Source organism: Schistocerca nitens, chromosome 10 (assembly GCF_023898315.1).
Source record: "Schistocerca nitens isolate TAMUIC-IGC-003100 chromosome 10, iqSchNite1.1, whole genome shotgun sequence".
In the NCBI taxonomy this organism is placed as follows: Eukaryota; Metazoa; Arthropoda; class Insecta; order Orthoptera; family Acrididae; genus Schistocerca; species Schistocerca nitens.
Window position 1 is genome coordinate 114,500,679 of NC_064623.1, and position 27,194 is coordinate 114,527,872.

A 27,194-nucleotide genomic window follows, 5' to 3' on the forward strand; every position below is an offset into this window, starting at 1 on the left:
CTTAAAAAAAAGTAGTTAAAGTTTACTGTGCAATGCTTAAGCACAGTACATTTTCCTCAGTGACAATTTTATTCGAGATCATCATTTTTACTTTATCATGTAAAAATGAAGTGCAAAGAATACAGAGAAAGAGAGTGTTAACAACTCACACCTTTTGAAAGCCGTGAAAGGATGGCAGTACTGATAACACACATGTAAGTGTAATTCAGAAATGTTTTATATATAAACCTTACACTCGGGTGATCAGACCAGTACATTTCCGACAAGGTTTTAAATGCAAATGTTCTACAACACATCCACTGAATGACAGCTCTGTTTAAATGTAAAGAAAGCACAACACATGTTGTCAAGAAAGTGGAAGCAGCTGGTAACACCATACTACAAGATTAGTTTCCATCATCTAGAGCCTATAAAAGGAAGAAAAAACTTGGTGTAATATTATTGACAATATGAAATGGGAAGAATGTGTGAAATCAGCAGTAAAAGGAAAGTGAGATTAGGGTTTAATCTCTCATTGACAGTGAGGTCTTCAGACACGGATCATGTGATCAAATTGGAAAAGGAAATCAGCTGTGTACTTTTCAGAAGAACCATCCCACCTTTGCCCTTAAACAGTTTAGAGAAAAAATAGAATACCTAAATCTGGACAATCGGATGGAGATTCAAACTGTCATCCTTGCAAATGCGAGACCCTGTCTAATAAACAAACTGACCAGTTCTGAAGATTTAGACTGATAATACCACTAGTGGAGGAAGATTTCACTTTCCTTAAAAAATAATACATAAGGTTTGATACAGTGCTTTACTGTATCGAGACAGATTTTTTGTGATAATTTTATTTCAGATCTATATTTATTATTATTTCACTGTGTAACAATAAACTGAAAACAAACAAATGTACTGTCTTAAGGCTCTGCACTTTCGTGCCTACTGCAAAATTTTAGCAACAATAATGGCATTATGTACACTACCTGCTCAAAAGTAACTGGACATCCATTAGTGGACACTTATACGGGTTGCCCCCCTCCTTCACCTTCACAATGGCTCGAATTTGACCGGGGACACTTTCGATCGGGCGTCTGAATGTCTGTGGAGGGATGGTAGTCCGTTCGACTTCAAAAGCCTAAACCAGAGAAGGTAATGAAGTTGGACATTGGATTCAGGTGTGAAAGAGATATTCTAACTAATCACAAAGGTGTTCTATTGGAACCAGGTTGGGACTTTATGCAGGCCAGTTCATTTCAGGAATGTTACTGTCCACAAACCACTGCCTCACAAATGACGCTTTACGACAGGGAGCATCGTCATAACAATACAATCGATAGTAGTCTCCAAACTGTTCCTCTACTGTATGGACACACAATGCTATAAAACATATTCATATCCTAACCACAAAAAGGCAACCCCGTACCGTAATTCGTATCCTCCGTACTTCACTGTTGGCACTATACACAATGGCAGGTAATGTTCTCCATGCATTTGTTAAACCCAAAACTTTCCATAGGATTACCACAGCATGATTCATCACTCCAAAACACTCGTTTCCACTCATCCACTTGCTCGTTACACCAGCTCAAGCTTCACCTAGCACTGAGTACAGAAATGTGAGGCTTTTGAGGAGCTGCTCGACTGTTGCAGCCCCATTATTTTTGGCTTCCTACATACACTACTGGCCATTAAAATTGCTACACCAAGAAGAAATGCAGATGATAAACGGGTATTCATTGGACAAATATATTATACTAGAACTGACATGTAACTACATTTTCACACAATTTGGGGGCATAGATCCTGAGAAATCAGTACCCAGGACAACCACCTCTGGCCGTAATAACGGCCTTGATACGCTTGGGCATTGAGTCAAACAGAGCTTGGATGGCGTGTACAGGTACAGCTGCCCATGCAGCTTCAACACGATACCACAGTTCATCAAGAGTAGTGACTGGTGTATTGTGACAAGCCAGTTGCTCGGCCACCATTGACCAGACGCTTTCAGTTGGTGAGAGATCTGGAGAATGTGCCTGCCAGGGCAGCAGTCGAACATTTTCTGTATCCAGAAAGGCCCATACAGGACCTGCAACATGCGGTTGCGCATTATCCTGCTGAAATGTAGGGTTTTGCATGGATCGAATGAAGGGTAGAGCCACGGGTCGTAACACATCTGAAATGTAACGTCCACTGTTCAAAGTGCTGTCAATGTGAACAAGAGGTGACCAAGACGTGTAACCAATGGCACCCCATACCATCATGCTGGGTGATACGCCAGTATGGCGATGACGAATACACACTTCCAATGTGCGTTCACCGTGATGTCGCCAAACACGAATGCGTCCATCATGATGCTGTAAACAGAACCTGGATTCATCCGAATAAATGACGTTTTGCCATTTGTGTACCCAGGTTCGTCGTTGAGTACACCATCGCAGGCGCTCCTGTCTTTGATGCAGTGTCAAGGGTAACCACAGCCATGGTCTCCGAGCTGCTGCAAACGTCATTGAACTGTTCATGCAGATGGTTGTTGTCTTGCAAACGTCCCCATCTGTCGACTCAGGGATCGAGACGTGACTGCACGATCCATTACAGCCGTGCAGATAAGATGTCTGTCATCTCGACTGCTAGTGATACGAGGCCATTGGGATCCAGCACGGTGTTCCGTATTACCCTCCTGAACCCACCGATTCCATATTCTGCTAACAGTCATTGGATCTCGACCAACGCGAGCAGCAATGTCAAAATACAATTAACCACAATCGCGATAGGCTACAATCTGACCTTTATCAAAGTCGGAAATGTGATGGTACGCATTTCTCCTCCTTACACGAAGCATCACAATAACGTTTCACCAGGCAACGCCGGTCAATTGCTGTTTGTGTATGAGAAATCAATTGGAAACTTTCCTCATGTCAGCACATTGTAGGTGTCACCACCAGCGCCAACCTCGTGTGAATGTTCTGAAAAGCTAATCATTTGCATATCACAGCATCTTCTTCCTGTGGGTTAAATTTCACGTCTGTAGCACGTCATCTTCGTGGTGTAGCAATTTTAATGGCCAGTAGTGTACATTCACTGTGCTAACAGGCTGCTGGTAGCACTCTGAGGCTCACAAGTGGTTCCTTCTGCTGACTACGTGCTATTTTTTTTTTTTTTGACCACTCTCTGCAGTGCTCGATGGTTCCTGTCTGTCAGTACGTGAGGTCTGTGTGGTTTTGGTTTAGCTGTGTTTTCATTTCACAATAACATCATCAATAGTCGACTTAGGCAACATTGCACAGGTTGAAATATCCGTGACGCATTTGTTATTCAGGTGCCATCCGATGACTAGACCGTGTTAGAAGTCACTGAGTTCTTCTGACAGACCCATCTTGCTTCTGCTGCTGACAACACAATACTCACCATCTCCTTTTATACTGGCCGTTGTGCTTCTCGTGACATCTAGTGGTCAATTTTGCATTACATGAGGGGAAGAGGGGGGGGGGGGGGGGGCGGTGTCTGGACACTTTTGATCAAATATTGTAAATGTGATTTAATTTGGGATTGTTTTATACTAAGAAACAAGAGGCTTTTGAAAATTCCGTGCAAAGTCCGAGAGAGGGCACCATTGGCGCTTATTGAGGTCATGTTTAATTAGTAGTACCTTTGGAAAGAACGCACAGCAAGTTTCAGCCATACTGGTCTATTTCTTTGTGCTTGGCATTCATGTGAATCAAGGAAGTCGAGTGTGATTGTCAAAAAATGGACGAAGAAGAATTTCGTGTGGTGATTAAACATTACTTTATGAAAGGCAAAACGCCTCAGGAGACAAAAGAGAAGCTTGATAAACATTACGGTGACTCTGCACCTTCAGTTAGAACAGTTTATGAGTGGTTTCAATATTTTTGGAGTGGCCATATGGGCACAAGTGATGCTGAACGTTCTGGACGCCCTGTGGAGGTTACTACCCCAGAAATCATTGATAAAATCCATGATATGGTGACGGATGACAAAAGAGTTAAGGTGCGTGAGATTGCTAGTGCTGTGGGCATCTCGAATGAACGGGTACATAATATTTTGCATAAACATTTGGACACGAGACAGCTATCCGCACAATTGGTTCCGCGATTGTTCACTCTTGACCAAAAATGGAATCGTGTGAAGAGTTGCAAGGATGGTTTGCAGCTGTTCAGGAAGAATCCGCAGGACTTTAAGCGTCGTTTCATCACTGTGGATGAAACATGGATACATTACTATATTCCTGAGATCAAACAACAACAATCTAAACAATGGGTTACCAAGGGAAGATCTGCACCAAAAAAAGTGAAGGCTAGTCCTTCGGCCGGAAAGTTTATGGTGACTGTCTTTTGGGATTCGCAAGGGATAATCCTTATCGACTATCTGGAATAGGGTAAAACTATTACAGGTGCATATTATTCATTGTTATTGGAGCGTTTGAAAACCTAGCTGCAAGAAAAACGCCAGTGACTGGACCGCAAAAATGTCCTTTTCCATCATGACAATGCACCAGCACCCACCTCAGCAGTTGTGGTCACAAAATTAATGGAAACAAGATTCCAACTCGTGTCACATCCCCTCTATTCTCCAGACTTGGCTCCGTCGGACTACTATTTGTTCCACAATTTGAAGAAATGGCTGGTGGGCCAAAGATTTTATTCAAATGAGGAAGTGATTGCAGCAACTAATAGCTATTTTGCAGACTTGGACAAATACTATTATTCGGAAGGGATCAACAAATTAAAACAGAGTTGGACGAGGCGTATAAGTCTAAAAGGAGACTATGTCAAAAAATAAAAAAGTTTACCCCAAACATGTAAGTAGTTTTTATTTTTGCATGGACTTTTCAAATACCCCTCGTAATCAGACTATGTCATTTCTGATGAAGTTATGGAACAAAAATGTTTCCTATGTTACTGACGATATTTGTTTTATGCGCATTAGCCCTCTGTGCAAGGCAAATTCTCTACCTAACATTTCAGTCTTCCAGTGCTGGAGACATCACCAGAATTTGGCTTGCCGAGCTTGCCTGAGACTGTAATCGGTTCCTGAGTCATTGAAGCTCTGATGATGTCTCCAGAACTGGAAGAATAAATGTTAGGCACAGAATTATGCCTCAGACCGTGGCATAACATCCGTAAAACAAATATCACCAATAATGCAAATACTGGCCGTTACACCATCTACTTAGTGTACAGAATGACAACTCATTCTACATGTCGACAGATGCAGGAACAGGAATCAGGCAGAAGGACCAAAATATAATGCTGTTCTTTAAAATTGCAACACCAGGAGTGATAGCAAATATAAAAATTTTGCTTATCGTATGAATACAGTATAATGGGACAAAGACACGATTAAATTTCTAGGTGATTAGATGTGTACAGGAGACAAAATTTAATTCATAGACCTGTCACTTTTGGCAACAACAATGGCTCTAACCTGGCTGGCCATTGAGTCAAATTGAAGTCAGATGACAGATAAGGGTAGGTACCGATTCCACACCAGAAGTCTGTCGAGTGGGGACATGCCAGTATCTCACCAGCTAATCAAGAAATGTTTCCAATGAGTGAGAGATCTGGAGAATTTGCTGTCAAACACCATCCGGTCAGGACAGCTCAGGCAACATTCAAACTCGCATTATCTTGTTGAAAGATAATGTCACGGATGACAAGGTGTAGCCACTGGTCTTAAAATTTCAGAAATGTAATGTCTGCTGTCTGAATTATCATCTATGGGAACCAGTGGTGATTGAGTTGTGTACCCACCATCACGACAGCTGCTGGGATTGCATGGCAATGGCAAAAGCAATCTGGCAGTGTCTGTTCTCCTCAGAGCCTCCTCATATAGATATATCCACTGTGGTGCTGTGCCCAGCAGCCCCACTCTGTATCATCTGTACCAATCGGTTCTGTAGGTTAGCCTCATAGAGACATGATTTCCAGTTCGGTAGCCAAAGTGGATATTCTGTACATTCCCGAGGCCTGTTAACAACCGGTCCACCTGCTGACTGTTCATCTACTTACCGAGAGATGGTGGGGTGGCAGTTGAATTGTTTGTTCAGTTCAGTGTGCTTCGACTGTGGAGATATTTTGTTATTTTAGAAGTATTGAGTGATTTTTAGTTTTGGATTTAGTGATTAAATTTTACTGAAGATTCACTGGGATGCATCCAGGTGGAGAGTTTACAAATGTTGTTATTCAGCCACAAATTATGGAAATGGACAATGTGCACATGGTGCTATTAAGAAGAAAACAATGTGATGAAGGCGGCTTGAGGAAATACAGTGCCATGCAATTTGGCAACATAATCTGTGTGACAAGACGAACCCATCTGAAATGCCCGAGAGCAAATTTTTGTCGAAGTACAGATTGAGCTGGGAGGTGACCAGTAACTTGCTTGAGGAACTGCAGCTGTGCATAGGAGTCCATCACAAAGCTACAGCCGTCCCATTGCACCTGAAAAAACATTTGTTTCGCAAGTCCTGAACTGACTAAATCAGTTGAACATTTCAGCTGCCACGAGTCATTCGAGCATCTCGAGGTGCATTGACGAAGCTGCGGAGATTCTCAGTTGTGGCCAAATGGCTACAATTTTTTAACACAGGCTGTTAGTCTCAAGAAAGCCAAACGTACTGGTCAAAACCAGTCAATAAGGAAGTGTCTTTCTGCATCCTGGTTGCTACTCTTGTTTCCAATATAGCACACACAAACAACAGATGCACAGTAGCAATACGCAAAGCAACTTCAGTGTCCCTGAGGTGTGAACATCCTAACCTTCTCATTTTCTTCTGACATTTCCACTCCATTAATATAATATTTTATTCACTGTAAATACACTTTCCGGAAACAATAATGGGAATAGCGTGTCCAGAAGTTGAGTCAGCTGGCCGCATCAAGTGTGTGGCCCTGTGCGTGCTGCGGTGTGCCTTGCCAGGTGTGCAGTTGTTGGGTGAACATGCCCACCACTGTGGTCACTTATTATTCATTGGCTGTCTTGGGGAGAGACAGCAACACAGCAAAAGGTCCAACTCGGTTCCTGCACCGACTCGCTACAAAATAGTTTACAACATTACACGGAGGCTAGGTTGCAGTAGCTCTACCGCTCGGTGCACTAACACACAGAACCAATCAGCAGAGTGACCAAACGATACAGAATAGGGCTATAGGCCAACAATCATCTGAAAAAGCAATGTGGTTCTGCTTGTGTGTCCAGTGCTATCATCGAACGCACCACTGTCGGGGCACATCCCTGCTACATCAGGGAAGCCACAACGATGGTTGGCACGCTGACAATTCATGTTGCACCAGATGTCATACTGACAGTATAAACAATTTTCTCGCTACAAATGGGCCTACTTCCTGCCTTGAGGTATATGATGTGGCTGTAGGATCCTGCGCAACTGAGTGAATATGTCTGTCTTCTCGGGCACTACTCCTGTACGGCCGTCATGATCCTGCTTTAATATGGCCCTCCTGAACCGGTCAATTCCATATTTGCTCTAAAATGAGCATGGCAATTGATAAACCAGTCTCATCTGTCATATGGGGGTAGGCTTTCCTATTTCTTACACAAGACGTCATGTGATTTTCTCACAGAAAACTAATATTAAAATGCAATTTTTGAATGAGAAAGGTGCTGCACAATCTTTTCTTACACCAACAGAATGCAGGCACTGTACAGCCTACCTAATTTGTGCAGGTCCACTGAAATGCTACTCATCTGCATATATGAGTGCAGTACGCTTATTGCAAATTTGAAATGTTACATACCATATTCATATGGTTGCAGTTCTAATGGCTAGCCATATACTTTCGTATAAACAGTAAAGCCCTGGTCTTTCAAACAATTGAACTCCCATGTATAAAATAGTTTCAAACTTTTTTAAGGGAGAGGGTAAGGAGTCATTCCAATCCCGGGAGCGGAAAGACTTACCTTACGGGGAAAAAAGGACGGGTATACACTCACGCACACACACACATATCCATCCACACATATACAGACACAAGCAGACATATTTAAAGACATGTGTGGATATGTGTGGATGGATATGTGTGTGTGTGCGAGTGTATACCCGTCCTTTTTTCCCCCTAAGGTAAGTCTTTCCGCTCCCGGGATTGGAATGACTCCTTACCCTCTCCCTTAAAACCCACATCCTTTCGTCTTTCCCTCTTTCCTGATGAGGCAACAGTTTGTTGCGAAAGCTTGAATTTTGTGTGTATGTTTGTGTGTCTGTCGACCTGCCAGCACTTTCATTTGGTAAGTCACATCATCTTTGTTTTTGGATATATTTTTCCTACGTGGAATGTTTCCCTCTATTATAAATGTATATAGTCTGGTTAATTTGCGGTCCCATCTCCAGCAAAAGCTATTTTTCATGCATGTCAAAGTTTATGACATTATACATCCTTAACTGTGTGTTGTATAATGATACAATGGCAAATCCAGGATGGAGTAACAACAGTATAAAGAAAAGGATTGATTGCTACTTACCATATAGTGGAGACATTGAGTCCGACCACAGTAGCCAGAGATGGTGTTTTGTGTGTGTGTGTTTTTCTAATTCTGAGGAAGGCCTTCTGGTCAAGAGCTTAAATGTACAACAGCCTTTTCGAGGTGCCTGTCTGCATCTTGATGTCTGCTTTACAGGGTGAATAGCAATCTATCCTTTTCATAATACTGTTGCTGTACAACGGTATACTTTTGCAGGCATTTTCAGTGGTATATGTGGACAGTGTATGCAAATATGTTGCAAATATAGCAGTAAAGATGTAATACTTTAAAATATAATGTCTGATGTGGCAGTTTACTGCTCCAACAATGAAAATGTACGAGGATGGTTCGGTATGAAACAAAATAAACTCACCTTACTTCTCGATATAGTCTCCTTTGAGAGATATAAACATGGTCCAGTGATCCTCCAGCTTATTCATCCCAACAGAAAAATAGGTTCTGTTAGACTCTGCAAAATACTCCTTGACTGCAACTATCACTTTCTCAGTTCATAAAAATTTCTTCTTAGCAAACCAAAGTTTCTATTTAGGGAACAGGAAGAAGTAGCTTGGGGCTAAATCTGGTGAACAGGGCAGATGGAATCAATTCAAAGCCTAATTCATGCACTTTTGCCATTGTTATTGCTGATGCGTGGGATGGTGCATTATCTTGGTGAAAGTGCACTTTTTTGCCTGTCAACCTGGGCCTCTTTTCAGTTAACACAAGTTTCAAACCATCCAACAATGAAGCATAATAAGGTCCAGTTATGGTTACGCCTTTTTCCAAATACTCTATGAGGTTTATTTCTTGGGAATCTAAAGAAACAATGGCCATCACTTTGTCAGATGAGAAAACGGTTTTTGTTTCTTCGGAGCACTTTTATCAGCCTTTGTCCATTGTTTTGACTGCTGTTTTGACTCTGATGTGTGATGATGGATCCACGTTTCATCAACAGTCACAAACCAGAGCAAAATGTCTTGCAGATTGCAATTAAACATTGCTAGACGTTCCAGTGAAATGCTGTCGATTGAGCTTTTGGTCACCTCTGAGCAATTGCAGCACACTTCACTGACAGTTTATTCGTAGCCAATTATCCGAGCAGGGAGATTATGCACTTGCTCAGTGGAGATGCCTAAGTCTCAGCAATCTCGTCAATTTTTATTCAGCGGTCTTGCATTACCATGTCATGGTTTCCTTTCTGGTGACCTCATTTGGATGGACTGAGCATACTTTGTCTGTGGTGCTTGTCCAACCACATTTAAAAATCATTAAGCCAAAAGCAAATGGTCTTTAATGATGGTGCAGGGTCCACAATTCTGTTTTTATTTGTGCAGCAGTATAATCCTTCAAATGAAAATGTTTAACAACAGCATGAAATTCCGTTTTCTCCATTTTTAATCACAGTCGACTCACTGACCGATTCAGATGGCTGTCAGTAATGAACTGTATGCTATTCATTGTTGAAATTCTTTATAAGGCTCAACAAAAATGTTCCATTCTTCCACGGAAATTTACCAGACTTATCAAACCACCCCCATAATAAGTGATGAACTTTTCATCTTTCATCATTTTGTGGTTTAATGTGTGTGTGTGTGTGTGTGTGTGTGTGTGTGTGAGGTGGGGGGCGGGGGGAGTGTGTCTACAAGAAAAGGTTTGAAATTGTGTGTAAAGTTTGTTGGAAGTGCCCTCACTATCAAATAATGGGTGAACATAACTTGGAATTCTTGTCTCACTGTATTCAACCTTCAACATTAGATTTTTGCGTAGATTTTGACAGCATTTTACCTACAGACAATAATTATGCAATTATTAAAAATCAGATTACTGTTGCCCCTGCAAGCTGTTAGATAGAGACAGGCAACTGGGAATGTGCCTATGCACCATGTTAGCTCTTCAATAATATGGATGTTACAAAACAATATAAAATGGGAGAAATACATAAAATCAATTGTAGGGAAGGTGAACAGAAGACTTGTTTTGTAGAAGGGGTTCTGGGAAAGTGTAGTGAATTTGTAAAGGAACCTGCAAAAAAGATACCTGTGTGGCCTGTCCTGTAGTACTGCTATAGTGCCATGAATCTTTACATAGTATTGAATGTTTTCAGTGCAAGTAACATGGCCAATTTCTTCAATAAGCATTATCTTTCAGGTATATGTTTATAAAATTTTATTTCTATTTGTATGGCACACTTTTATTTTAAACATCCTGAATATTTAGAAATATTGACCAACACCTCAAGCCAATTGCCTATAATCTAGCCTCTCATGCCAAAGACACAAACCTCTTCCTTCACCAGCTTTCCACCATTCCCAGCTCTTTAACTCCTAGTTCCCCAGTGGTCACTGTTAATGCCACTTCCCTGGACATCAACATCCCTCATATCCATGGTCTTGTCAAAATTGAAAACAACTTTTTACAATGTTCTTCAGACTCCACTGCGCACTACCTCATTCATCATTCACCTAACCAACTTTATTCTAACAGAAAACTATTTCTCCTTTGAAGATAAGGTACACAAATGAAACCAGAGCACAAGCCATGGGCACTCACATGGCACCCTCCTGTACCTGTCTGCAACTTAATGTGTCTTCTTTATCGTAAGTAGCAATCTATCTTTCCCTACGTTGTTGTTTATGGGCCTTCTGGAGCAAAGTTTCCTAGCCTCCTAAAATCCCAAAACCCTGTTCTGGTACAGGCTTATTGACCATATCTTCATCATCTGGACTCAGGACCAAGAAAGCTTATCCTCATTCCTTCACAACCTCAACATTGTCTCTCCTATCTGCTTCACCTGGTCATCCTCAATCCAGCACGCCATCTTCTTAGACGCTGACCTCCTCCTCCTCTCTAATGGCTCCACCCACCCCTATGTCCAAATTAAACCCACCAACAGCACCTACATTTGGACAGCTGCCACCCCTTCCACATCAAAATATCCCTGTCATACAGCATTGACAGTGACAATAACTTCCTTGCCCCATATGCTGGATCTCACCAAGGCCTTCACAGACAGACACGACTCCCCGGACCTGGTCTGCAAACAGATTTCCTGTTCCATTCCCCCCACCCACAATCCTTCCACCACCCACAAGAGCCAGCAACAAAAGAGCGCCCCCTTCATCACCCAATACCACCCAGGACTGCAACAGCTGAACCACATCCTGCGTCAGGACTGATTATCTGACATCCTACCCAGGATCCCCCCCTCCTAAAGTGGTGTTATGTACTCGCCCAACCTCCACAACACCATATCCACCCCTATGCCTCTCCCAAGCCCAAAGTCTTGCCACAGGAATCATATACCTGTAGAAGCCCCATGTGCAAGACCTGTGGAATCCACCCACTCAGCACTTCCTCTGCAGGACTATCACAGGTGTATTCTACCCCATCAGAGGCCGGACCAACTGTGACAGCAGCCATGTTGTATACCAGCTCAGCAGTGACCACTGCACAGACTTTTACATTGGTACGACTAGTTGTCCATCAGGGTGGATGGCCACTGCCAAACTGTGGCCAGGAGCAAAGTGGGCCATCCTGTGGTACAATATGCAGCTGAACACAACATGTTTAATTTCAAAGGTTGCTTCACAACCTGGGCCATCTGGCTCCTCTCCTCCACCACCAGCTTTTCTGAAATGTGCAATGTCTGTTATCTTCACAGCACATTCTCTGATCCCGAAATTATCCTGGCCTCAACCTACGGTAACATACTGCTCCCACATCCTCCACTCAGTAGTTTCCACCCCCTCGTTCTATCACCTCCTTCCTTTTCACATTCCCCAACCCTCTCTGTAGCCGCCCTCTGCCGATTCACCTGCCTGTCCTTCCCTCTTCCCTGCACCCTACCTCCTGACATTGCGCCTAGCGGTCTCTAGGCCCTGCATGCCCCACAAGATACTGCTCTTCTCTCCTCCCACCTGACTCTGCTATTCTTCACCCTTCCTCACCCCACTGCAAATTGCTATTCACATGACAGTCGTCTTCTGGTCTGAGATGTTTGTGGTAGTGGTCACATGTGCATGACTTGCACTTATTTCTGAGTGCATCTTATTTGCTGAAGAAGGCTTTGGCTGAAAACTATTATATATTATAGTCTTTTCGTTGTGTCCATCTCCAACTCAATGGGCCATCTTTACGGTGATTAGGCCTGAGATGCAGGAGTTGGCAGTCGTGTGCTTGTGAGGTGTGACGAAGGCTGTGGCCGAAAGCTCGTGTGTCTTAATTGTGCCTGTCTGCAACTTGACATGTCTTCTTTACGATAAGTTGCAATCTGTCTTTTTCTACAGTGTTGATATTCCTACCAGAAGTTTCCATTGTTTGATCTTATCCTAATGAACAGGGTGGGTTTTTCCTCTGTGTTCAAACTCTACGGATTGATTGACGAGAGGATACGGAACAAAAAAGGTCCAATGAACTTCTGTCCGGAAATGCACGATTCCCATGCTAGAGACCATTTATTAAATCATACTTTGGTATAGAGACTGCAGTCTAATATGTGCTGTACCACGCAGCCAGTTACAGTATTCACGATTTCCTCGTAGAGGGTGGCACTGTTCTTCATACGTCAAGCCCTAGTGCCCTCTCCTGCCACAGTAATTGGTAATGTGGTGTCCGATACACTTCTCTTTCTGACTCACATTGTAGTGGATGTGATACAGCGTTCTACACACTGTATTTGAGAAAGGCAAATGGCAACAGGTGGCAGGCAGCAAGGTTGTATCAGGAGACCTATCCCCACTGACAACAGCCACAGAATTCAGTGTTTGCAACAGTGTTTCGCCATTTGTCTGAGACGGAGTCGTTTTGGGAAGCAGGAAATCGTGAAGGACTTACCTGAAATGTTCGGACACCAAACTTGGAGGAACATGTGATTAACGCTGTGGAAGGCAACTGCTGTGTCAGTACTAGACAGATGGCCAGTGTGGAACATTCTCCATAACAATTATCACTACCCTTATCACTTAAAGTGTGTGCAGGGCTTACTAGTAACAGACTTTCCACATTGGGAGCAGTTTTGTCACTGGTTTCTTCAACAGGCAACCACAATTCTGGGATTTGTGTAACCTATCTTATTCACAGATGAGGCCACTTTTACACAGAGTGGCATCTTCAACTTTCATAACAGTCAACTGTCGGATAGTATGCAGAACCCCCACGGCAGTGAGTCCTCTGCATCAGTGCATTACGGTAACAGTCTTCCTCCCACGTCGCCTAACAGGCAGAACCATCGGCATTTCTTGTGCACGGCTTTGCCTCCCCAGCTGGAAGAAGTCCCATCGGTGATTCGAAGGGTTATGTGGCTGCTAAATGACAGCACTCCAGCCCACTTTGCCATTAACGTCTGGACGCACCTCAATCGTGTTTTCCCTGGTCGATAGATCAGACGGGGGTGTCCAGTTGCATGTCCTGCTCATTCACCAGATCTCAAATCGTGTGATATCTGGTTATGGGGCCATCTCAAAAAGTATCATGTATGCAGAGATCATTCCAGATGTGGAGACAATGGAGCAGTGTATGCTGCCTTTGACACTGCTCGGATGCAACCTGGCTGATGTGAACATTTGAGACGGAGCATGCTGCAGTGCATACATGCAAGTCCTGAGGTACATGGAAACCATTTTCATCACATACTGTAACTGTGGCTGCATGGTATAGTACGTATTAGACCACAGACTCTGTAACAATATATGATTGAATAAATGGTCTCTAGTATGGAAACCATGCATTTCCAGACATAAGTACATTAGACCTTATTTGTTCTGTGTCTTCTCATGTATCAAATCCCTCGAGTTTGTACATGGTGGAAAAAATCACCCTCTATGTATACGATTCATGCAGTTCCTGATATCTCTGAACAGCAAGAAACTTACGGCAAATGTCCTGCTGCTGCTGGAGATGGAACACACAGAAGATGTGACCACTTCAAACAGATTTAAGATACCTCAGAATAATAATCTGCATGACTGGATAGTGGCAACAATCTGGCTCCACCTGACAGCATGCCAACAACATTAAGACCTCGCTCAGTACGTGGGTATTTGTAGGTGAAATTTCATGATCATATTCTAGAGAAACAATTGCTGTATAACAGAGTGCTAAATGTGTTTTAAAATATGTATAATACTATTTCACTAAAGAAAAAATAAAGTAGGGTGATAATGATGATGGTTACAAACATGAAATGGTTCACTGGTGACCAATAAGCAATTAATGAGTGGAAATGAAACCAGTTCAAAGTGCAGTTTCTTTCAAAACACATTCTCAGTGTTACTGTCTTCTTGATGCTCTGCTGCATGTCCCTAGACTCGTTCCAAATGTCAAATAGTGAAGAAAATGTTCCACACATTCGTAACTAGATGATGCATGGTCTTTTGCCAAGCACTACTTATTTTTAAAGCTGCTGGTGAAAAGCTGCTGTTAATTTGGCATGTATGATCTCCAAATGCAGTATGATCAAACACCCTTGTACTCACTTATCTCAAAAAGAGGAGAGGCTATGGATGATGTGTGAGATGCCATACTTCATCTGAAAGATCAGCCATGTTCATCAGTTGCAAAACAAAAAGACTTCGATGATGTTGTCATTTCTTCCTCAATAGCGTACACTAAACTTCAGAATATCTAATTCCGAGAATGGAGTTATGTATGAAACAAAAGTCAATATTGAAAAAAATATTTTGCAAAATTAATTTTGTTATCCTCATGCTAAAAAAATGTAAAAGAAATGAAATTTTTTTGTCGATTACAGTACCACTAGTTAATGTGTACGTTTGGAGCTTACAGGCGCTCAATGGGAAGGTTGTGTGTCCTTACGCATATTAAAAGAAGCAAATGTGGATAAAATTATGAAAATTATCACACGGTGAGGAGGTGAACTCACTCCCACCTCGCTCACATTCATTCACATAACCACTCTACCTCACACGCCTTACAACAATTGAGAAAGAGTGAAAGGTGCTATACCTGGGATTAAAACGGAAGTAAAACCACAGGAGAGCTAAAAGAAAGACTGGGAAACGCCTGGCTGACCACAACAAAACTTGGGTGAGCCATTCACCTTTTAAACAAGTTAAAAACATCTCTGTAAAATTTTTGAAAACAAGTTGGGAAAATCACAAAACCTTAAAAGTCTCGCCATATTCTTTTGAGCATTACTTAAAATGGAAGGTAGATCTATTGGCAAATCTGCAGCTCCCTGGCCAGAAAATAAAAGACTGTCTAATGAAATGAGTTGAACAGTGATCTGTGCACCACAAGCAACACACACTGGAGGGTCCTCTTGTCAGAGCATCAGAGCAAGAAGCCAACGTGTCTTAGGGCTGTGGCCTATGCGAATATGCGTAAGGAGGATCTCTTCCCGTCAACATCGCTGAAAGGAGGTACGCCGCGGCCGCATTGTGTCCTTTAATAAATGCAGCTTATTATCTCTCACTTTGAGCCGACGCTCCTCCCATTGATGCAAGACCGTGTATTTCAACAGTGAGGCAATAGCATGCATGGGGATGGCATACTGAACTAACAGAGCATTGAGACATACCTCCTTGGCTGCTACACCTGACCCTTCATTTCCTACAATAGCCATGTCTCCTATTACTACTAGTTAAAATATTCTGCTTTTTTGCAGTATAAGGTGAATCTGTGGAATCAGAACACATTCCACTTATTTTTACAAATGAGTTATTTACAGAAAGAGATAAAAATGTGTGACTTGACACTTAGAATGTTTTAAATTGGATCCTGTGTGTGTGTGTGTGTGTGTGTGTGTGTGTGTGTGTGTGTGTGTGTGTGTGAGAGAGAGAGAGAGAGCCCTAATCAGAAGACATAATCTTATGCATCAGTCCATTAGCATGGCTCAACTACTCAGTGGTAAAGATCGGACTATGGATCTAAAGCTCCAGGTTTCATCTCTGGTTAATTCTAGGATTTTTATCTGTAACATATCACTTCTTTCACCATCACTAAAAAAATTTTAATGTGATAAATGCACAGTTGCGCTGTAGCTCAGAGTCACATTGCACTATATGTACCCCCGTAACTGGTACATTAACATTTATGCAAGCTTCTCCTCAGGTGATGCATAAGGGCACCTGAACTATAAACTGATTTTCTCTCAGTGCATCACACAAGTTTCAGCATTCTACATTCGTAAGCTCAAAGGATGCTACTGCTCAACTTAAATTATATTATGGATGGATAAAAGTGGTCCATTGCTACATTTATTTTTTGCAGTCTGTCAATCTATAAATCATTTCTTTATATATCTTTAGTGAGCTGGACCATTGCAGCAGACTATTTCACATTGACAAAAAGCTTGATTCACTCGATTTAGTAATTAATGAATATTGTTGATGAATAAAATAAAAAATCTCCAAATAAAAACAGAGGTACAAAAAACTGTATGCGATTACAACCTGAATTAACGCACCGTGTGACTGAGTCATTAACTTACAGCTGGAATACCAGTATTGAAACTATTACCTTTCAGAACTTTTTACGTCCTGGCTTCATTTGTGGAAAATAAATTTTGATGATATACGTGGAGATATATATATATAAAAAGGCAGTGTCTGAAAATGGAGGTGATTCTTTTTATTATTCTGAAATCATGAACTACACAGAGCTGTCTGCAAATTTTAATTTTCTGATGAACATAAGCTAGAGAAAGTTTTTCAGAGCCATACATAGGAGGGAAATTTTAAAGCAATACAACTAAACACGAGATAGAAGCTCTGTGAGGGATAAAACATAATAATGACTGTCAATGGCCACTTCAGGAAAGTATATATATTTACACCAAAAATATTTACAAACAAATGAATGAAAATAAAATAACATAAATAATAAAGAATATGTAAATTTTTTCACAAACATCCACTGATGATGAGGATAGAGAATGGCACAAGCCCAAAATAAAAGTCTGTTAAAGTAAATTAAATTAACATCAAAATAATATGGCTTATGATGAAAAAGATTCATAGTTGCTGTCTCTAATTGAACAACACAGAAATAACTAGAAAACTCAATCCGGCGTAATGTCAACTGACTGAAAATACATCAAGTCAACTTTAAGTACGACATAAAACACACAGCACACACAATATAGAAATAAAAGAGCCATGAAATGAAAGGAAAAAAATCTCTGTGATCTGGAGTAATTTTTAAGAGAATTCACAGGACTAAAAAGCTGTAACAATTGTTGTTGTTCTCACAAAAAAAAGACTGCTTCAAAAATGATTAAAAACTTGCACTGACATACTGCTTACAAATTCCATGTCAACAAAGTACTCGCAGCGATTACAAGAAGCTATGGCCATACTAGCAAAACCAATCTCTAAAATGCACATACTTTATCAGATTCCACAGCTAAATACAAAATGCTTCTAACAAAGTAAAGCCATTAAGATGTTATTTAACAAGAAGCATCATTAATGATACTTAAGCAGTTCCAACTACTAATGAACAGCACCATGATGATAACATAAATAGAAATTAGTATTTAAGCATTAAGTCATGTGCAAAAGTGAACAGTGCAATGTGCTTTAATTCTTTGTAATCTACTATCAGCACAATCAGTTCAATTCAGTCTGCATGTCAATTAAATTGAGGCATGCAAAGCATATGACGTACAAAATGTACTATATGGCATTGTATACTCATTAATAAAGTTTTCATATAATGTAGAAAGTGTCACTGGTTATTAAAGGACACGATGTAAAAACTGGTGTAATTCCATGTTTGTATCTGGTACTTTGCTAAGCCTATGACACATTTACAATTGAAGTTATCCCTATAACTGCTAGTTATGTACTGAGAAGCACCAACACAAACAAAATGAAACATTAATATTATTTTCTGATCGTCAATACTTGGACACCAATTGATACTTTGCATCAACTACTTTAAGTGTCTACGATGACGAGCCATTTCTGATGTTATGGAATCTATCAAAAACTTACTTAACATTCATCAGTAGTATTTCTTCTAGATTCTTACGCAATTTCAAAATTTTGTTATTAATACTGCTGGACAACTGACATGTGTGATCTTAACAATTATCTTTGTTTACCTAGCATGCATCTTCAATGAAACAAATGCTCTCTACTTCATAAAATGGTAACAATTTTTGGAAATATAACATTATTTACGATTTTGACAGTAACTAAAACAAATTATTTGTGTTACAAAGAGAGACCATGTCATGTGTAATATTTAAAAGTTCACTAAATGCACGTATCACATCTAATTCAATGTACTACTTTAGAAAAGTATCGTATTCAGTAAAATTGCACCACTGTAGTTAAGTCTGCGAACCTCATTCAAAAGATGCCGAGGCAAGAAAGCAAATGATCATTTGAACCTTCACAAGCAAAAAGTTGCACATCCTAGTTCCTTCCATGATGTAATTAAAAAACAATACAAATTAGAGCAAACCAAACAATGTCTTCTATAAAGAAAGTGTAATAAACAAAACAAAGCATTACTTCTGGTTGTACCAAAATGTCAGTTATGAATAAATAAATTGGAGATATTAGTCAAAAGACAAATGTAAATATGTAAGGGAAAAGAAACCATCTATCAGCTTGCAAAGATCACTGGTAAAGTACAAGATGGGAAGAAGATTGTGGAATGGCGTAAGAGTGAGCTCCAATACAGTCTTTCCTGAACAGCTCTTTAAAAAAAAAATAGCCCTTTAATACACAATGACACCACTTTCACCAGATACCAATCTATTTTTCCTTTCCCCCCTGTCAATTACAATGTATACTACTGAATATGTGTCTAATTTTAGATAAACTAAATCATAAACGCATGAAAATAAAACAACATACAAAAAAATAAAGCAAATTCCTCACATTTCTAGTGGCCTCACCATTGCATGTAAGATTGGCTACACATTATCTTCAGTCTTATAGTGCTCTTACAGGCAACAGCAGCCCACTGTTGAAATGAACAGGACACCGCTGTGTCATCTGGTAGTGAATACTGGATAGTTTTTTTTCACGTATTATGCATAAACTTGTATACTGAAAATCTTTTTCTTTCATCCCTAAATGGAGAGATTCACTGTCTGGAATTCTGCTGTCCATTTCAATGAAACTAGCTACCTAGCCTAATATCGGGAGTGTGCGGTGACCTATTAAATAAGTAGTGTAAAATGATTGAAGAAGCAGTCATCTGCAATGTCCTGCCTTCTGCAAATGCCAAACTAGCCTCCAGTCTGTCCATCTACGATGTCTGCTGTGTACCCCCGGTGGCAACGGGGCCCACCCGGGAGTCGACTGACTGTCACCTGGTGAGACGCACGACAAGCGACCTACCGCTCTGTGTGCAGCTCGCACAGTGGACCAGAGGCTCCGGCCGGCCCGTCTTGATATTGCGGTTGCGGTCGCCGCCACACACTTTGCACCGGGCAGTCGCGTCCCTCAGCTCTGCCGCATCTTCGACCTTGATGACGGTCCCGTTGACTGTAGGCGTGCCGCCGCCTGCATTATCGTCCGACACCGCAGGCTTCTTATCATCCGTTCGGTCTACCACATCACCGGCTTCAGATCCACTGTCGTCCGAATCCTGGCTCCCGTCACTCGAAGAGCTGCTACTAAAGGAAAACAAATGTGTGAGAGGGCCCATGTAACACAGTGAATCAAGAATAAATGCAAATTCTATTAAACACTTTTACACAGTTCCTATACTAAACGGAACAGTAAGAGAATTCACTATCATTAGTTTTGAGCAAAATTTCTGAAAGTTTCTTACCAATCAATTACCAGTAAGAGAAAAGAATTTCATTCTATTGCCATAGTTGCTGTTTACAAGGTATATGTATGACCTATCAGAAGGCAATGGATGCCCTTTGAGGCTTTTCGCAGACGGTGCGGTTGTCTACAAAAAGTTAGCAGTGCTAGAAAACAGTAACAATTTGCAGAAGTACCTGCAAGGGGTTGACGAATGGTGCAGGGTCTGGCAGTTGACACTAAATACAAATAAATGTAGGGAAAGAAATATACTACTGTACAACTACACTACTAATGACAAATTTCTGGAATCACTAACCGCTGTCAAATATCTACGAGTATCTATCTGGAGTGACCGTATATGGAATGACAAAGTAAAGCAAATAGCGGGAAAAGCAGATGCTAGACTTAGTTTCACAGGAAGAATCTCAAGGAAATGTAATTCATTCACTAAAGAAGAGGCTTACAAGGAGACTTGTTCAATCTGTTCTTGAGTAGTGTTCATCTATCTGCAACCATTACCAGGGAGGACTGACAGAAGAGAGGGAGAAGATCCAACAAAGAATGGCACATTTCATAACAGGATCGTTTAGTCAGCGCAAGAGCATTATGGAGATTCTCAACGAACTTCAGTTGCTGATGCTCCAATGCTCCAACAGAAGCACTGTGCACCACAGAGAGATTTACTATTGAAATTTTGAGAAAGCACTTTCTGGGAAGGGCAAAACAACATGTTACTTCATCCCACATACAGCTCGCAAAAAATGACTATGACAAAGAAATCTGAGAAATTAGAGCTAATACAGATCTTCTCGTGCGCAATTTGTGAATGGAACAGGGAGGGGTGAGGGAAGAGGGTGGAGGGATAGTGATATCAGAAATACCTCCGCCACATGCCATCAGACAACTTGCAGTCGGCTGATGTAGAAATGTATTTTCTTGACATTTATAACAACATATCTGCATTGAAATGGTACACAACAACCAACGGATCCTATTTAATAACCTAAGTCTTGGGAGGGGGAGGGGGAGGTGGGGGAGAGAGAAAGAGAGAGAGAGAGAGAGAGAGAGAGAGAGAGAGAGAGAGAGAGGAGGGGCATAACAAATAGTGGCACAACTCGTCATGAGACTCAGTGCAAAAGCATTACATACATACTCAGTGAATTTCAAAGACAAGCACTAAAAGAGAAGTGACGTGCATCACAGACAGGGTTATTGTTGGAATACTGAAAGCATACATCCCAAGAATAGACAGGAAACATACAAATTACATCTCACAAAATAACCATGGTAAGAAAAATAAGAGCTCAATGTTCAGCAACAGACATTTCTCCCATACTCCATTCTAAACTAGAGCAGAGGAAGGGTTTCATATAGTGGTATCAGACACAACCACTGCCACACATCATAAGGTGGCTTGCAGAGTATATATGTATATTTGCATGCAAAATATCTACTTTTGTTTAATCTAGTGTAACATGGGATCATTAGGCATGCCGATAAACAACAGTACACAATCACACAGACATCACAAGCAGATGATATCACAGTGACAAGCAAAGTTAAAATACAAACTGAAAAGCAAGGTACATGCCGTAAAAGCAGACCTGCAGGTCTACAAAGATAAGATCGAATACATGTTAATGTCAAGAATGAAGCACAGCAAAATCCGACCAACTGCAGGCTAAGATTCACATATGTGGGCAAATTCACACACACAATGCATTGGGCTCAATTTAAAGGAGAAAACACAAGCAAGAGAGACTTTTTTTTTTTTCAGTTTGTTAAAAGCCCGAGGTATAAAGCACTGTTATCTAGAACACAGATTATGGTCTACAACACATTTGTCTAATTATCTATATCTTGAATACACTACTGGCCATTAAAATTTCTACACCAAGAAGAAATGCAGATGATAAACGGGTATTCATTGGACAAATATATTATACTAGAACTGACATGTGATTACATTTTCACGCAGTTTGGGTGCATAGACCCTGAGAAATCAGTACCCACAACAACCACCTCTGGCAGTAATAGCGGCCTTGATACGCCTGGGCATTGAGTCAAACAGAGCTTGGATGGCGTGTACATGTACAGCTGCCCATGCAGCTTCAACACGATACCACAGTTCATCAAGAGCAGTGACTGGCATATTGTGACGAGCCAGTTGCTCGGCCACCATTGACCAGACATTTTCAATTGGTCAGAGATCTGGAGAATGTGCTGGCCAGGGCAGCAGTCGAACATTTTCTGTATCCAGAAAGGCCCGTACAGGACCTGCAACATGCAGTCATGCATTATCCTGCTGAAATGTAGGGTTTCGCAGGGATTGAATGAAGGATAGAGCCACGGGTCGTAACACATCTGAAATGTAACATCCACTGTTCAAAGTGCCGTCAATGCGAACAACAGGCGACTGAGACGAGTAACCAATGGCACCCCATACCATCACACCGGTTGATACGCCAGTATGGCGATGACGAATACACACTTCCAATGTGCGTTCACCGCTATGTCGCCAAACTTGGATGCAACCATCCTGATGCTGTACTCAGAACCTAGATTCATCCGAAAAATTGATGTTTTGCCATTCGTACACCCAAGTTCATCGTTGAGTACACCATCGCGGGCACTCCTGTCTGTGATGCAGCATCAAGGGTAACCGCTCCATGGTCTCCGAGCTGATAGTCTATGCTGCTGCAAACGTCGTCGAACTGTTCGTGCAGATGGTGGCCGTCTTGCAAACATCCCCATCTGTTGACTCAGGGATCGAGACGTGGCTGCATGATCCGTTACAGCCATGTGGATAAGATGTCTGTCATCTCTACTGCTAGTGATACGAGGCCATTGGGATCCAGCACTGTGTTCCGTATTACCCTCCTGAACCCACCGATTCCATATTCTGCTAACAGTCATTGGATCTCGACCAACGCGAGCAGCAATGTCACGATACAATTAACCACAATCGCGATAGGCTACAATCTGACCTTTATTAAAGTCGGAAATGTGATGGTACACATTTCTCCTCCTTACATGAGGCATCACAACAACGTTTCACCAGGCAACGCCGGTCAACTGCTGTTTGTGTATGAGAAATCATTTGGAAACTTTCCTTACGTCAGCACGTTGTAGATGTCGCCACCGGCGCCAACCTTGTGTGAATGCTCTGAAAAGCTAATGATTTGCACATCACAGCATCTTCTTCCTATCAGTTAAATTTCGCATCTGTAGCACGTCATCTTCGGGGTGTAGCAATTTTAATGGCCAGTAGTGTACATAGGGAGATGGCTAGAAGGAACTTGATATCTTTGAAACAAAGGTGATGAGGAGAAGCTTCAAACTTGTTATAAAGATGGAGACGAATGACGGCAAAGGACGAAGAAAGAAACTTACAATATAATGAAAAGATATCAGATTATGAATATTGTAAAAAGCAGGTAGATATAATATGCTGATTGTGTAAAAAGGATGTCTGAAAATACCATTCCCGAAGCTGTTATGAGGGAGGGAAAACCATGAGAAACACATATTTCATGTACCATTACTCTGTTGGCAGAGTGACTGAGAAAGCTAACACATCTGGGTATATAAGGTGGCTAAAAGATGAAGCCCTACAGTGAAAGAGGTGGAGGTAGAGCATGGTATAGGGGGCCTGTAACCAATGGATGATGTGGAAGTCGCGTCACATCCATCTGTCAAAAATGTTTGTAATCATTAAATTAATTTGCAACAAGAGCTACAAGCTTTTATTAATTATGTGCTGCGTTTTAACATACAAATTTGCCACATAATATTTCTTCCTTTTTAATTCCAATAACTAGTCTCCATATAATCTATTTCCTATGATGCAATAGTTTAAACAAAATAAAAAAGAAGACAAAGAGTATGTGTTCAGCGAAAAGTGTAATAATTATATATTTACTGCATTTAAATTTTTCGCACAGTGTACTGGTAATTCTGTGATAAAATAGCACTTAGCAATGAATGAAAAAGTGGGCTGAGTGCAAGAAGCAAGTAGTCCAATCTTCAAAGAGAAAGTGAACATGGAATGACTAAAGTGGCCCAATGTGGCCAATCAAGTTAATAATAATAATAATAATAATAACACTAATAATAAAATAGCGTTTATATCACTGGGTCAACCTTTACATGTTCTCAAGCAAAGTTCCCATTTAAGGCAGGAATATTTGGGTCTTTAGTGCTTTGTTAAAAAAAGTGTTTTGCTATAAAAGCTGAAAATCACCGCTCCTTAAAATAATCAATACTTAGAATGTTTACAATAGCAGCAAAGATAATCAACACATTTCCAACAGCATTTACATACGACTGAAAATGTAATTAGATATGGATCACAAAATAATAATTTATGATGTTGTTCATAGATGTAGTTCAGCATGTTCAAATATTTCAACAAAGATAAGAAGTCAGCTGTCAGTTGCACAAGAAAACCTTTATCTGGTTTCATTTGTTTAAGCTGTCATCTTCAGAAGTGAAATAGGCCTAAATCATTGGTAAGCCAACATAAAAAGGGCCTTTTTTTACGATGGCTTATCAATGATTTGGGCCTATTTCGCCTCTGAAGATGACAGTTTAATCTGTCGAAATCGGTAAAGTGAACCAAGTAAAAGTTTTCCTGTGCAGCTGACAACAGACTTTTTATGTTTGTTGAAAATAATACTACAGGTAGATATCTAAAACTAACAGTGAATAAGTCAAGGTTTATCAGGATATACTCAACTCCACAAGATTCAAAACTGCAACAGCTCCAGAACTGTGAATGACACACATTTCAATAAATTATGAGAATTGCTGGCCAGACTTTTGTCACTCCTCCCGTACTGGGGTCTAAATGGTACGTCGTTTCAATTTAACTCTTCTCTCCTTGCTGAGGAAAGAACTAATAGTTCAAAAGCTTGGAAGTGTCTCCTTTTACTTTTCTAGGTTTGTCAGCACTAGGACACATTTCACTGCCTGAAGCAATTCTGTCTCATAATTTACTAATTTTCTCAATCGAAAATTACCGAACTATCAGTTTAATATGTCACAGTTGCACAATACTGACACGAATTCTTTACAGGTGAATGGAAAATCTGGTAGAACCGACCTCAGTAAAGATCAATTTGGATTCTGTAGAAATGTAGGAACACACGAGGCGATACTAACCTTACGACTTATCTTAGAAGCTAGGTTAAGGAAAGGCAAACCTGCATTTCTAGCATTTGCAGACTTGCAGTAAGCTTTTGACAACGTTAACTAGAATACTCTCTTTCAAATTCTGAAGGTGGCAGGGGTAAAATACAGAGAATGAAAAGCTATTTATAATTTACACAGAAACCAGAAGGCAGTTATAAGAGCCGAGGGACATGAAAGGGAAGCAATGGTTGGGAAGGGAGTGAGCCAGTTTTGTAGCTTATCCCCAATGTTATTCAATCTGTATATTGAGCAAGCAGTAAAGGAAACAAAAGAAAAATTCGGAATAGGAATTAAAATCCATAGAGAAGAAATGAAAACTTTGAGGTTCGCCGATGACATTGTAATTCTGTCAGAGACAGCAAAGGACCTGGAAGAGCAGCTGAACGAAATAGACAGGGTCTTGAAAGGAGGATATAAGATGAACATCAACAAAAGCAAAACGAGGATAATGGAATTTAGTCAAATTAAATCAGGCTATGCTGAGGGAATTAGATTAGGAAATGAGAGGCTTAAAGTAGTTGATGAATTTTGCTATTTGGGCAGCAAAAGAACCAAGAATGGTCAAAGTAGAGAGGATATAAAATGTAGACTGGCAATGGCAATGTAAGCATTTCTGAAGAAGAGAAATTTGTTAACATCGGGTATAGATTTAAGTGTCAGGAAGTCTTTTCTGAAAGTATTTGTATGGAGTGTGGCCATGAATGGATGTTAAACATGGACAATAAACATTTTAGAGAAGAAGAGAATATAAGCTTTTGAAATCTAGTGGTACAGAAGAATGCAGAAGATTAGATGGGTAGATGACATAATTAATGAGGAGGTACTGAACAGAACTGGGGAGAAGAGGAATTTGTGGCACAATTAGACTAGAAGAAGGGATCGGTTGGTAGGACATGTTCGAAACATCAAGGGATCACCAAATTAGTATTGGAGGGAAGCGTGGAGGGTAAACATCTTAGAGGGAGACCAAGAGATGAATACACTGAGCAGATTCAGAAGGATGTAGGTTGCAGAAGTTACTCGGTAATGAAGAGGCTTGCACAGGATAGAGTAGCATGGAGAGCTGCATCAAACCAGTCTTTGGACTGAAGACCACAACAACTTAACTGAATTTTCACTGGAGACACATTTTAACAACAAATTTTCTATTTCATGAAACATATTTTTCTTTTGGAATTTGACACTTCTACCTAATGCACATGTGATTTATACTGAAGCAACAAGGCAAATATAAATAAATTAAAATTGTTTTTGAAGACTATTTTTGTCTCATGTTATGAATACGAGTTTACATTGCAATTAATCGTGGGATGACATAAACATAAATCATATTGTGTTTTGCTACTGAAATATTTTTATATAAAATTTTACACCAGCAGAAGAGGAAAGGCAAGAAACAGGGAAGAGGGTAAGCAGTACATACGACGAAGAGAAGTTAAAGAAACTACAGAAACACATTCTGCTTGTCAGGTATCCTAAACGCCAGGATTTGGAGCGCCTTTTCCTTCTCTTCAACACTGGAACTTCTTTTCTCTTATCCCTGTTTCACTCAAGGTTAAACTACTTCAAAAAGATCTCATGTCTAGTCATGTTGTTACTGTTTCAATACCTGGTAAGAAGATTTTGCATTTCAAATTGAATAGTGATGATGATTACAATAATACAAATAATAACCATGATAATAGTTCTGAAAAGATGACTTGAAGCAGGTTTGCATGTAACGCTTAAGGCAGCAGCAATTCAATAACACTACTACTGTGGTGGCGACTTTGATTAATCGAAACA

The 27,194-nt window shown here is 40.6% G+C and overlaps 1 protein-coding gene across 1 annotated transcript in view; it reads right to left on the reverse strand.

Moving 5' to 3' along the window:
• Positions 1-27,194, reverse strand: part of LOC126209916 (titin-like) — a 285,842-nt gene that overhangs the window by 106,831 nt on the left and 151,817 nt on the right. The window contains exon 17 of the mRNA XM_049939036.1: positions 19,800-20,074. Within this exon, the coding sequence (XP_049794993.1) occupies positions 19,800-20,074 (275 nt within the window). The remainder of the gene's footprint in view (positions 1-19,799; positions 20,075-27,194) is intronic.